The sequence below is a fragment of the Pleurodeles waltl genome, chromosome 9 (genome assembly GCF_031143425.1).
Source record: "Pleurodeles waltl isolate 20211129_DDA chromosome 9, aPleWal1.hap1.20221129, whole genome shotgun sequence".
Lineage (NCBI taxonomy): Eukaryota > Metazoa > Chordata > Amphibia > Caudata > Salamandridae > Pleurodeles > Pleurodeles waltl.
The window spans coordinates 314,604,511-314,618,010 of record NC_090448.1 but is presented as its reverse complement, the minus strand read 5'-3'; the positions used below and the strand labels follow the sequence as shown (position 1 = coordinate 314,618,010).

The following is a 13,500-nucleotide window of genomic DNA, read 5'->3' as shown; positions in this document are numbered from 1 at the left end:
CGAACCCATGCACTCTTGTGAGATGCAATACTTAACTTGGAAAGTGGCCTTTCTAATAGCTATCACATCACTTAGAAGAGTAAGTGAGATACAAGCATTTACTATACAAGAACCCTTTATACAAATACATAAACATAAAGTGGTTCTCCGTACAAATCCCAAATTCTTACCAAAAGTCATATCGCTGTTCCACCTAAACCAAACAGTGGAACTCCCAGTCTTCTTTCCACAACCAGACTCAGTAGCCAAAAGAGCCTTACATACATTAGACATAAAGAGAGCACTAATGTATTACATTGACAGGACAAAACAATTGTTTGTAGCCTTCCAAAAACCTCATGCAGGTAATCCTATATCCAAACAAAGCATTGCCAGATGGATAGTTAAATGTATTCAAACTTGCTATATCAAAGCAAAAAGAGATCTACCTATTACACCAAAAGCGCATTCCACTAGGAAAAAAGGCACGACAATGGCTTTTCTGGGGAATATACCTATGACTGAAATTTGTAAGGCAGCCACCTGGTCTACGCCTCATACATTCACAAAGCATTTCTGTGTAGATGTGTTAACAACACAACAAGCCACAGTAGGACAGGCTGTATTAAGAACATTATGTCAAACAACTTCAACTCCTACAGGCTAAGCCACCGCTTTTTAGGGGAGATTACTGCTTATTAGTCTATGCACAGCATGTGTATCTGCAGCTACACATGCCACCGAACGAAAAATGTCACTTACCCAGTGTACATCTGTTCGTGGCATGGGACGCTGCAGATTCACATGCACCCTCCCACCTTCCCGGAAGCCTGTAGCCATTGTTAGTTGAATAAGATTTGTAAATTTGTAAATAAATATCATTTTAATACACATTATGTACATACACACCTACTCCATTGCATGGGCACATCTAGTATACTCTCAACTCCTACCTCACCCTCAGCGGGGAAAACAATCTAAGATGGAGTCGACGCCCATGCGCAATGGAGCCGAAAGGGAGGAGTCTCTCGGTCTCGTGACTCGAAAAGACTTCTTCGAAGAAAAACAACTTGTAACACTCCGAGCCCAACACTAGATGGCAGGATAATGCACAGCATGTGAATCTGCAGCGTCCCATGCCACGAACAGATGTACACTGGGTAAGTGACATTTTCCATATATATATATATATATATATATATATATATATATATATATATATATATATATATTTTTCTACTCAGTGGGCTTTAATGATTAACTGAAACCAAATTATTTTATTTTCTACCTCTTATCTCCCTTTCCCTTTTCCCCCTCTTCTTCTTTTTGTTATTTCTTCCTTTTCTTTCATCATTTTCTAATATTGTGATACTATTTTCATGTTTTGCACTAACTGATGCTCCGGAAAAGGAAATAAATCAATAAATAAACAGCATATTCAGCAGTTCTGTGTGAAAAGTCTGCTAAACCATATTTGTCAGAAGCATAGACTCATAAATATAGGCAGCCAGACTGTCAAATTAAGTAAGTATCTAAATCCAGACAAAATCGCCTGCTACTTTAATTAGGACTGAACTTTTTACAATTCGATTCTAGTTCCAACTTATTAAGAGGAAGTGCTTGATTAGATGCATGTCAAAGGTTTTGTGAGGAGCTAACTCCCTTGCAACTCACAATTTCTGGGAAGGGACTGCTTACTTGTAAGATGCAAGGAAAGGCCAACCTTCCTGTGAGTGGCCTATCGCAAAACTGAGGCACCATCAATCAACTGAGTACCCTACCACCCGATCGAGGCACTGGTTTGCCCTTTCAGTCTTTGTTCACGAGCATGTTTTTTAAGGTTCGAGCCTGCGATTGCATGCACTAACACATGCGTCTCACTTGCGAAACACTGTTGTTTATAAAAAAAAGCTTGGAGTCCTCCCATTGGTTTACCATCTGTTTACTTCAGCATCACTCTTCTTTGCAATGTCCCTAATTGGTTAGTCCAGTCGAAACACTACTTCTGGTGCTTGCTGTGGAGCATGAAACAAGCACACATTGATTCAACTTAATCAGTGCCCGTCTGCTGCTCCCGGTGCAATTGAGGTACTACTTCTTCCCTCTTCCACTCCGGTGGCCTGCTGCTCCCTCTATAGCACTTTGTTCTTGTTTTTCATTGAGAGCACAATACAAAAGCGAACCCAACGTAGCTCAAATCAAATCATACTCATTCAGTGCTCACAGTGCCATATTTACATGTATCAATTTACAAGGGTTACACCACGTTTCCCTGTGTCCTTGGAAGGCCTAGTGCCTAATTCAAGGTGTCTGCCGTGTTTTCAGTACAGCCAGTATGGCAGTGCTGGCTCCTTACACTTTGATGCAGTGAGTGACGAGGGTCTCTTTTTCTTAACAAGGGGGTTGGAGGGACTTTGTATATGGTGTAACGTTGGATTCAGTCAGTGTCCATGCCTTGATCAGCCTCTTGTGTGCATGAGATTCTCAGATGCCCCACCACAAAGTGCAGAGTAAATATATTAGGGGTATGTATAAGCTCACTTGATTACTCAAATTGCCTGAGTCTTTCGTTTAACAACTTACTGTGTTCTGGGAGTTGTAGTTCTAGGTCATTTGGACACAATTTCAGATTACTGTTTATAGAACAAAAGAGAGCTGGGATGGGGAGACTGTCTAGAGGTGTGAACACTAACTGGCTCTGTTACAGAGGAGTGAAAACAGATGCTTCCATGATGGGGTGGGGAGTACACCTCAACCAGCACAGCATACAGGGACAATGGGACAATCAACAAAAACAACTGCTCATAAATCATTTAGAACTGTTGGCAGTGTTTCTAGCATTGAAAGCATTTCAACCACTGATAGCCCACAAACACATTCTTGTCAAAACTGACAATATGACGACATTGTATTACCTCAACAAACAAGGAGGGACACACTCGTCACAACTGTGTCTCTTAGCACCGAAAATTTGGCATTGGGCAATTCACAATCACATTCGCCTAATAGCACAATACATCCCAGGCATTCAGAACCAGTTGGCCGACAATCTCAGTCGAGATCACCAACAAACACACGAATGGGAAATTCATCCCCAGATCCTACAAGATTACTTTCTACGGTGGGGAACACCAAAAATAGACCTATTCGCAACAAAAGAAAACGCAAAATGCCAAAACTTCACATCCAGGTACCCACACCCTCAGTCCAAGGGCAATGCGTTATGGATCAGTTGGTCAGGGATATTTGCTTACGCTTTCCCCCCTCTCCCACTCATTCCTCATCTGGTAAACAAACTAAGTCAAAACAAACTCAAACTAATACTTATAGCACCAACCTGGGCTCGCCAACCGTGGTACACAACACTGCCAGATTTATCAGTAGTACCTCACATCAAATTACCAAACAGGCCAGATCTGTTAACGCAACACAAACAACAGATCAGACACCCGAATCCAGCATCGCTCAATCTAGCAATCTGGCTCCTGAAATCTTAGAATTTGGACATTTAGATCTTACACAAGAATGTATGGAGGTCATTAAACAAGCTAGAAAACCCACTACAAGACATTGTTACGCAAACAAATGGAAAGGATTTGTTAACTACTGCCACACTGATCAAATTCAACCAGTACATGCTTCCGCAAAGGACATTGTAGGCTACTTATTACACTTACAAAAGTCTAAGCCAGCATTCTCTTCAATTAAAATACATCTCACAGCAATATCTGCCCATCTGCAGATTACACATTCAACATCGCTTTTTAGAATCCCAGTCATCAAAGCATTTATGGAGGGACTAAAAAGAATCATACCCCCAAGAACACCACCAGTACCTTCGTGGAACCTTAATATTGTATTAGCACGACTCATGGGACCACCATTCGAACCCATGCACTCTTGTGAGATGCAATACTTAACTTGGAAAGTGGCCTTTCTAATAGCTATCACATCACTTAGAAGAGTAAGTGAGATACAAGCATTTACTATACAAGAACCCTTTATACAAATACATAAACATAAAGTGGTTCTCCGTACAAATCCCAAATTCTTACCAAAAGTCATATCGCTGTTCCACCTAAACCAAACAGTGGAACTCCCAGTCTTCTTTCCACAACCAGACTCAGTAGCCAAAAGAGCCTTACATACATTAGACATAAAGAGAGCACTAATGTATTACATTGACAGGACAAAACAATTGTTTGTAGCCTTCCAAAAACCTCATGCAGGTAATCCTATATCCAAACAAAGCATTGCCAGATGGATAGTTAAATGTATTCAAACTTGCTATATCAAAGCAAAAAGAGATCTACCTATTACACCAAAAGCGCATTCCACTAGGAAAAAAGGCACGACAATGGCTTTTCTGGGGAATATACCTACGACTGAAATTTGTAAGGCAGCCACCTGGTCTACGCCTCATACATTCACAAAGCATTTCTGTGTAGATGTGTTAACAACACAACAAGCCACAGTAGGACAGGCTGTATTAAGAACATTATTTCAAACAACTTCAACTCCTACAGGCTAAGCCACCGCTTTTTAGGGGAGATTACTGCTTATTAGTCTATGCACAGCATGTGTATCTGCAGCTACACATGCCACCGAACGAAAAATGTCACTTACCCAGTGTACATCTGTTCGTGGCATGGGACGCTGCAGATTCACATGCACCCTCCCACCTTCCCGGAAGCCTGTAGCCATTGTTAGTTGAATAAGATTTGTAAATTTGTAAATAAATATAATTTTAATACACATTATGTACATACACACCTACTCCATTGCATGGGCACATCTAGTATACTCTCAACTCCTACCTCACCCTCAGCGGGGAAAACAATCTAAGATGGAGTCGACGCCCATGCGCAATGGAGCCGAAAGGGAGGAGTCTCTCGGTCTCGTGACTCGAAAAGACTTCTTCGAAGAAAAACAACTTGTAACACTCCGAGCCCAACACTAGATGGCAGGATAATGCACAGCATGTGAATCTGCAGCGTCCCATGCCACGAACAGATGTACACTGGGTAAGTGACATTTTCCATATATATATATATATATATATATATATATATATATATATATATATATATATATATATTTATTTTTTTTTTTTTTCTACTCAGTGGGCTTTAATGATTAACTGAAACCAAATTATTTTATTTTCTACCTCTTATCTCCCTTTCCCTTTTCCCCCTCTTCTTCTTTTTGTTATTTCTTCCTTTTCTTTCATCATTTTCTAATATTGTGATACTATTTTCATGTTTTGCACTAACTGATGCTCCGGAAAAGGAAATAAATCAATAAATAAACAGCATATTCAGCAGTTCTGTGTGAAAAGTCTGCTAAACCATATTTGTCAGAAGCATAGACTCATAAATATAGGCAGCCAGACTGTCAAATTAAGTAAGTATCTAAATCCAGACAAAATCGCCTGCTACTTTAATTAGGACTGAACTTTTTACAATTCGATTCTAGTTCCAACTTATTAAGAGGAAGTGCTTGATTAGATGCATGTCAAAGGTTTTGTGAGGAGCTAACTCCCTTGCAACTCACAATTTCTGGGAAGGGACTGCTTACTTGTAAGATGCAAGGAAAGGCCAACCTTCCTGTGAGTGGCCTATCGCAAAACTGAGGCACCATCAATCAACTGAGTACCCTACCACCCGATCGAGGCACTGGTTTGCCCTTTCAGTCTTTGTTCACGAGCATGTTTTTTAAGGTTCGAGCCTGCGATTGCATGCACTAACACATGCGTCTCACTTGCGAAACACTGTTGTTTATAAAAAAAAGCTTGGAGTCCTCCCATTGGTTTACCATCTGTTTACTTCAGCATCACTCTTCTTTGCAATGTCCCTAATTGGTTAGTCCAGTCGAAACACTACTTCTGGTGATTGCTGTGGAGCATGAAACAAGCACACATTGATTCAACTTAATCAGTGCCCGTCTGCTGCTCCCGGTGCAATTGAGGTACTACTTCTTCCCTCTTCCACTCCGGTGGCCTGCTGCTCCCTCTATAGCACTTTGTTCTTGTTTTTCATTGAGAGCACAATACAAAAGCGAACCCAACGTAGCTCAAATCAAATCATACTCATTCAGTGCTCACAGTGCCATATTTACATGTATCAATTTACAAGGGTTACACCACGTTTCCCTGTGTCCTTGGAAGGCCTAGTGCCTAATTCAAGGTGTCTGCCGTGTTTTCAGTACAGCCAGTATGGCAGTGCTGGCTCCTTACACTTTGATGCAGTGAGTGACGAGGGTCTCTTTTTCTTAACAAGGGGGTTGGAGGGACTTTGTATATGGTGTAACGTTGGATTCAGTCAGTGTCCATGCCTTGATCAGCCTCTTGTGTGCATGAGATTCTCAGATGCCCCACCACAAAGTGCAGAGTAAATATATTAGGGGTATGTATAAGCTCACTTGATTACTCAAATTGCCTGAGTCTTTCGTTTAACAACTTACTGTGTTCTGGGAGTTGTAGTTCTAGGTCATTTGGACACAATTTCAGATTACTGTTTATAGAACAAAAGAGAGCTGGGATGGGGAGACTGTCTAGAGGTGTGAACACTAACTGGCTCTGTTACAGAGGAGTGAAAAGGGCTTCAACATAAGGGCCATCTCACTAAGCCACATAAGTGTGATTAGGTGCACTCCGTCACATGAACCAGAGGTCACAAACCCAGTGGCGGATGGTAATTTTAGGAAGAAGGAGGGCGGGCGGGACACACGTGCACACTCACGCATACATTCACACACACACATGCACACTCACTTCAAATATTCAAATATGCATGCATCAAACATTCATTAAAAAAACACACACCCACTTACCTTCAGGTCTGCCTCAGAGGTCCCAGGAGGGTTGGGACTGCTGCCTTCCATCACTGGCTAACCTATGGTCAGCCAGTGATGGAAGGCAGCAGTCTCAACTCGTCACAGAGTGAGATGGGTTTAGTGAGACTGCTGACCCCACCCCACTCTTTGATGAGGTGGCATTGATTGACATTCGTTCCTGGGCGCTTCAGGGTTTAAAACTGAAGCACTCGGTGACGTGCCCCTCATCATGAAGGGGAGGGCCTCGAGGGGCCTTTGCTAGGCTCAAGAGGTCATGCCCACAGGGCTGTGACTTCTTCCTCAGACCAGCAAAGTTCAGCTCAGGCAGCCAGGTGTCTGCGCAAATCGTGCATGCCTCGCTCCTGGGTGCGTGACCTGAAAATGAAGAGTGTCTGTCAGGCTGACCTTTCCTCAGCCTGACAGACACTCTTCTTTAGGGGCAAAAGATGGGGGAGGGGTGGCCCCTTAGCCCCAAAGGACAGGCCGTTGCTGGACAAACCTCCATTGATTGGTCAGAAGCATTTAGGTTTTTATAGAGCATCGGTTTAACAGCCTCATGGCCAAGCAAAGGGCTATAATTTATAGTTCCAAATCTGAGAAAAACTTAAAGTAGATGAAATTACTTTCAATAAAAGACTTTTCCAGCTTTGGAGAACATGTATTTGCATTGTGTTTCCATTTTAAACGTGTTAGCAGTAAAGATGAACTGCAATTGCCATTTTATGTGATAATTTCTCTCGCTTAGGAGAGGATGTGGCCTTACAGCCAGAGCCAGCTACTTTAGAAGTGGAGAACTAGGTTCAAGCCTCTGTATAATAAAAGGCTGTTGTAATTACGTAAACTTTAGATTTACTGTGGGTAGTCAATCCACTCATCAAAGCAAAGCTGTCAAATGCAAAAACGTTACAAGCCTTGTCAGAAAACATTTTTCAAACGAATTATGCAATAAATAAGAGGGCCTAACAAGAAGCAAGAACCCAAGAACCGTCTTATGTGAATTAAGTTGGCATTGCACGGCAAGGCCATCAAACACTGAAAGTCAGTAGCATGTGAAACAAGAGTGAGAGCACAGTGATCATGACTTTTAGAAAAGAGAAAAAAGGTAACAGGTTACATTTAGGAAGCTTCATGCGCTGATCTCTGATTTGCAGTTAATGTGTTTCTGCCCCTGTCATGTACGCCCTATCACAGTACCCATGGCCATGCGGCAAAAAAGTGCTCTTTTGGCAATTCACGTTTCTGAGAAGTACAGCTGCTGATAGCACGCAAGGCTGCAAAGGTATGCCAAGGCTGCGCACATTTCATCAACCTTAAACCACCAGACAGCATTTAAATCATAGCCAGCCTGCTGATGTCAGACTGGCCGGGGCTGGAAAGTGTTGAAAACGGTAGAAAAGAAAAGTCCATTAATTAGCGAAAAGTACAAAAAACTTAGATTCGCGCTTAAAAGCACACAGATGTGGAAGAGACATGAAATGATGGTCACACAATGAAGTCAAGCCAAAACTGAAAGATCGAGCTTCTGAGAGTTCATGCGAAATAAAACAGTCATTGGCATAGCCAATAGGTCACGCCTATACGAGAGATATTTACTTTTACAAAGTAATTTAGCCATTTTGTGTGTAACTTGAATACACATAGCTTTTTTCTAACTTTTAGCACACAACATTGTTAACATGACTGAAAGACATTTTGAAAACCAATAGCTCTTGCATAGGTGTGCCCTGACTTTGCCAATGCTTGTTTACTAGCTGCATGCACACTCCAAAGACTACTTCTGTCACTTCCTGTTGTTACAGATGTTTGTTATCTGTGCATAAACTTTAATCCACTTGTGACAACACTTGAGGACTACTTGATGTAGCTAACAAGCTGGAGTTAGGTTGGGAAGCCTGCTTATAGCAATACATATCTATCTATCTCTATCTGTCTATCTGTCTATCTCTCTGTCTGTCTATATTTGCAAAGTCTAGGGATTTGCAGTACAAAGCCATCCCTTGGGTTTGCCGTGAAAGCTACCCTATTGTGTATGGCATGTTCCCAAAATCTCATGCACTACTGCCATGAACTCTGGGAACTTTAACTCAAGAACATAATTCAATGACCACAGTCCCATGCAGAAAAAAACAAGTTTGGATACTGACGCTTACCTGTGGGTGCCAACATCGTTTACAGCACTCTATAAATAGCTGGTCCTGGCACGAGCAGCGCCTGATCTTGTGTGGTGCCCGGACTTTGCATCAGCTTTGTATGGTACACTCCCTTGCAGTGAAGGGGAAGGAATGAGGTTGTACTGTTATAATTCCTCCAGCCATACTCTCTAGATGGAAGGTTTCCAGTAAAGTACATATGGTCCTTCTATGGCACTGCAGCTGATGCTTGTAATACATACTTTCCTGCCATATTGCTATACAGATTATATCAATTTTGCCTACTCCAAGGCTTCTTCAGATGCTCTGGACAGCAGAAGTTCAGTGCAGCACTTGCATAGGCAAAGGGTCGGCGAGTTTTCCTATTTTAGGATTTTTTCTTCAGTATTTTTCCACAAAATCAATGTGTCCCTGTTAAAAATCAATTTGTCGTAGCTTCTGGGAACAGAGTTTATTTGCTTGTTTACTTGGACTAACTGGTACTGATTACCAAGCCTGATGCAATGCAAAGTCTCTCTCCTGCGTCACGGTTAGTATGCGCACACCCAGTACATAATAAGATGTACCACAAACAAAATGCTTGTAAAATGTTTTTCTTTTCTTCCACCTGTTTGGTGGCAGAGGCATTGATAAAGTCCATGTTCCGTCTCTGGGTGCACCAGAACCTTTCTAAGGCCACAAAGACTCAAAAAAATCTGTCAGTCCCATTTAGACTACAGTGAAAACAGGAGGCGTGCGGTAGTTAGATTACCACACATTTCTCCCCTTCAGTGTGATTACGAAGACTGGCAATACCACAGTACTTCACAAGGTTACTAAGAGCAAAATTCTAGTGGCAACTAAGCATGATTAAATACAGAGAAATGTACAAAATAGCAAACATCTATGGGCATATTTATACTCCGTTTGCGCCGGATTTGCGTCGTTTTTTTTTACGCAAATTCGACGCAAAATGAACTCCATATTTATACTCTGGCGTTAGACGCGTCTAGCGCCAAAGTTCATGGAGTTTGCGTCATTTTTTAGCGTGGACACTTACTTTGCGTTAATGATATGCAAGGTAGGCGTTCACGTCTAAAAAATGACTCCGAGGCATGTGCGCCGTATTTACACTCCCGGGCAAAAATTACGCCCAGGAGTGGGTGGGTAAAAAAAAATGGCGTCCAGCCGCTTTTGCGTCGTTTTTTAGCGCCTGGTCAGGGCAGGCGTTAAGGGACCTGTGGGCTCGGAAGGAGCCCAGAGGTGCCCTCCCATGCCCCCAGGGACACCCCCTGTCACCCTTGCCCACCCCAGGAGGACACCCAAGGATGGAGGGACCCAACCCAGGAAACTTAAGGTAAGTTCAGGTAAGTATTTTTTTTTTTTTTTTTTGTGGCATAGGGGGGCCTGATTTGTGCCCCCCTACATGCCACTATGCCCAATGACCATGCCCAGGGGACATATGTCCCCTGGGCATGGCCATTGGGCAAGGGGGCATGACTCCTGTCTTTGCTAAGACAGGAGTCATTTTAATGGGGGTTGGGAGTAAAAAAAAATGGCGCAAATCGGGTTGAGGCGAAAATTTTACCTCAGCCTGACTTGCCCCATTTTTTGGCGCCCAAGCTCCATATTCCCCTACGCCGGCGCTGCCTGGTGTACGTCATTTTTTTTGACGCACACCAGCCAGCTCCGCCGGCTAACGTCATTGAATAAATACGCCGCCCGCATGGCGCTTCAGAATGGCGTTAGCCGGCGTTAGATTTTTTGACGCACAACTGCGTTGGCGCAGTTGTGCGTCGAAAAGTATAAATATGGCCCCTAGTGGCAACTAAGCATAATTAAATACAGAGAAATGTACAAAATAGCAAGTGTGATATTAGTGCCTGCTGTCCCTCATGTTTTATGTTATCTATGTGATAAAACTGCATCACAGATGAGGGAAAAAAGTAGCACGGTGGTGCATTGCCACTGAATTGCCTTCCCAATGTAGATGAGCTCCATGGCTTATGTGGGCTGAGATTTTGCTTCAGAATTCCTCCATATAGTATTCAGTTACACTATGGTGGTGTTCCTCCTCTCTTTGGTTAACATACACCGCCTTTTAGTGTTTCAGCTGGTGATGCACACTTCTGCAGATCAGCATGATATTGAGGCTCCACAAAGGGCAGGGCATATTACTTATCCTATCTAAAGTGGGATGCAATCTCCTGTTCTCCTTAGCCACGACCCCATGTTGACAATATAGAGGATGAACTAGTAGCTTTTGGAGAGGGATCTGTGTAAAATAGGCCTGTGGTCATGGTAACTTGTGAAAGAAACTATAGGCAGAATGGAATGCCTACTTAGATGGCCAGCATCCTATCGATAAAATACTCAATAAAACTTATCTGGAATGAACTTGACATTAAATCCTCATGTGAACTTTTGCTGCTCTACCTGTTGACAAGTACAGAATTGTTATGGGACATAGCCATCAATGAGTAGTGCCGGGACTTCAACAGAGCGATTTGGCGTCACTGCCTGCTGCAGCACCAGCAAGGTGGTGGGTCCAGATTCCTTGTTAAAGTATTGCCTCTGCCACTCCCTTAATAAGGGAGAAGTGTGTCAAAATGTCACTTTGCTGAGGTTGTAAAAACATCTTATACTCGTCTGCAAGCACTCAGTACAGAAACCCACTATGCAATGCACCACTGGTAGGCTCAAGGAGTCAAACATTAGCTGGAACCTGTACCACAAGTAACTATTCCTGTTTTTTTTTTTTTACTCAGAGTACTCAAAGGCACAAACACATACACTCTGCCACGACTCAGAGCTGTTCCAGGATCCCGGACTGTCATGCTCTTCTGCTTTTTTAAAATGTCACTTTCTTCACAATCAAGAACCTTCTTCCTACCAGAGGACCATCATTTTGGCATGAAGCTTCCTGCTTTGCACACAGCTTCAACTATTCACCTCAGTCCTTACCACCCCTTTGCTCAGCTGGTTTCGAAGCAGTTCCGTACTCTCCTTTACATTTATGCCAGTGGCTTTTGACGCTGGCCCTTGCTGCTTGTCTATCACTTTGTTTGAACATGCTTGTCACTAGCTGTCTATCTCAGTGATGACCTATGTTAGCACGTTGTTCTAGTGTGAAACTAACTTTGTTCCCCTTGATGTTTTCCAGGAGCTACATCAGCACCATGCCTGATCTTCATCTTCCCTGCCAGCTTTTACATCCGTATTATGCCAAAGGAGAAGGAGCCGATGAAGTCCACTCCCAAGATTCTGGTGCATATTTTATTGCAATGTTTACACTTATGACATGCTATGGCACTCTCTTTCCCTCGTGGGAGAAATTACATAATAATGTAACTCAATTTATATACCATTGTAACATTAGCAGAATCCCCATGAGTGTAACTATCTTATGTGTCAGGTGAGGACGAAGAGCTGCATATACACCCAAAGCACAAGTCTAATGCAAGATGTTGGTGTTTTCCATGTTTATGGGCCTCCATCCACAGACATTGATTCACCAAAATGCAATTTGTCGCCGATTTGGCATCATACACTCTTTGGATTTCAAAGGCATCTAAAGGATGACCACTTGAACTACCTTCAACCCCACAATGACCTCCTTTACACTGCTGATCAACAGAAGAAGGGGAGGGACTGGAAAATGTGCAGGGCAAATATGAGTCTTAGACCCTGATTAGAGTCGGGTGCTATCCCATGCGCAGATTGCACACCTGGTGCATATTGATTTCACTACGGATTTAGGGACACACAATTGGGATAATGCACAAACTGTTCATGTTTTTCCTGTGAAGTGAAAATTTGCACTATGGACCAAGCTGTCACAGGGGCTGCTTTTTGCACCCAATATGCAGTCCTGTTCCAGATCCAAACTCCATTTGCACCAAAAATGAACTAAGACCCTAGTTCTAATCAGGACCGAATGCATGAAAATATTTGCTGGAAGAACTTAATTTTCAGAATATCGTTTAACATAAATTTGTTGTCCTGACTGTAATTTGCAAAAATATCCCTCAACTATCATTATAATAGAAAATCTACACCTTTATGGGGCAATATCTTTACAAATTACATTTAGGGTGTGAGTTTCATGGCAGGCGCAGGTTTGCAACCACAGACAGTGAACTTTAGCAAATGTTTTTTGTCTGTCAAAAAGTTCTTCTAACTCGAAAAGGGTGTTTTGTGACTCATTCCAAATCACAATTAAAAAGTGGTGTGCAAGTGGGAGCCCACCCTAACTGTGATTAACAATGACATTCAATGGGTTGTGACAGTAATTGTGGCCACGAACCATTGATTAGATACTGGTAACCGAGTTATGACCGAATCTGACTCTCAAAAGGCAAGCTGTCCCGGGGGTAGAGCTTCCACTTTAGGAATCATTTTGGGCAGCTTTGTGGGGCAGAGACAGTGGTTCAGGGGATTATTGCATGCTCCCTGGACATCCTCCCAAATGGGAACCATTTCAAGCAGTACCTGTCTCTTACGTGGTGACAGGCTGATTTAAAAATGTTTCCCGATTGGAAATATAAATAAAAGGGAT

General features: G+C 42.5%; 1 protein-coding gene across 1 annotated transcript in view; it reads left to right on the top strand.

Moving 5' to 3' along the window:
- SLC38A3 (solute carrier family 38 member 3) overlaps positions 1–13,500 on the top strand; it is a 269,690-nt gene that overhangs the window by 249,845 nt on the left and 6,345 nt on the right. Inside the window, exon 15 of the mRNA XM_069206822.1 lies at positions 12,106–12,209. Coding sequence (XP_069062923.1) covers positions 12,106–12,209 — 104 coding nt within the window. The remainder of the gene's footprint in view (positions 1–12,105; positions 12,210–13,500) is intronic.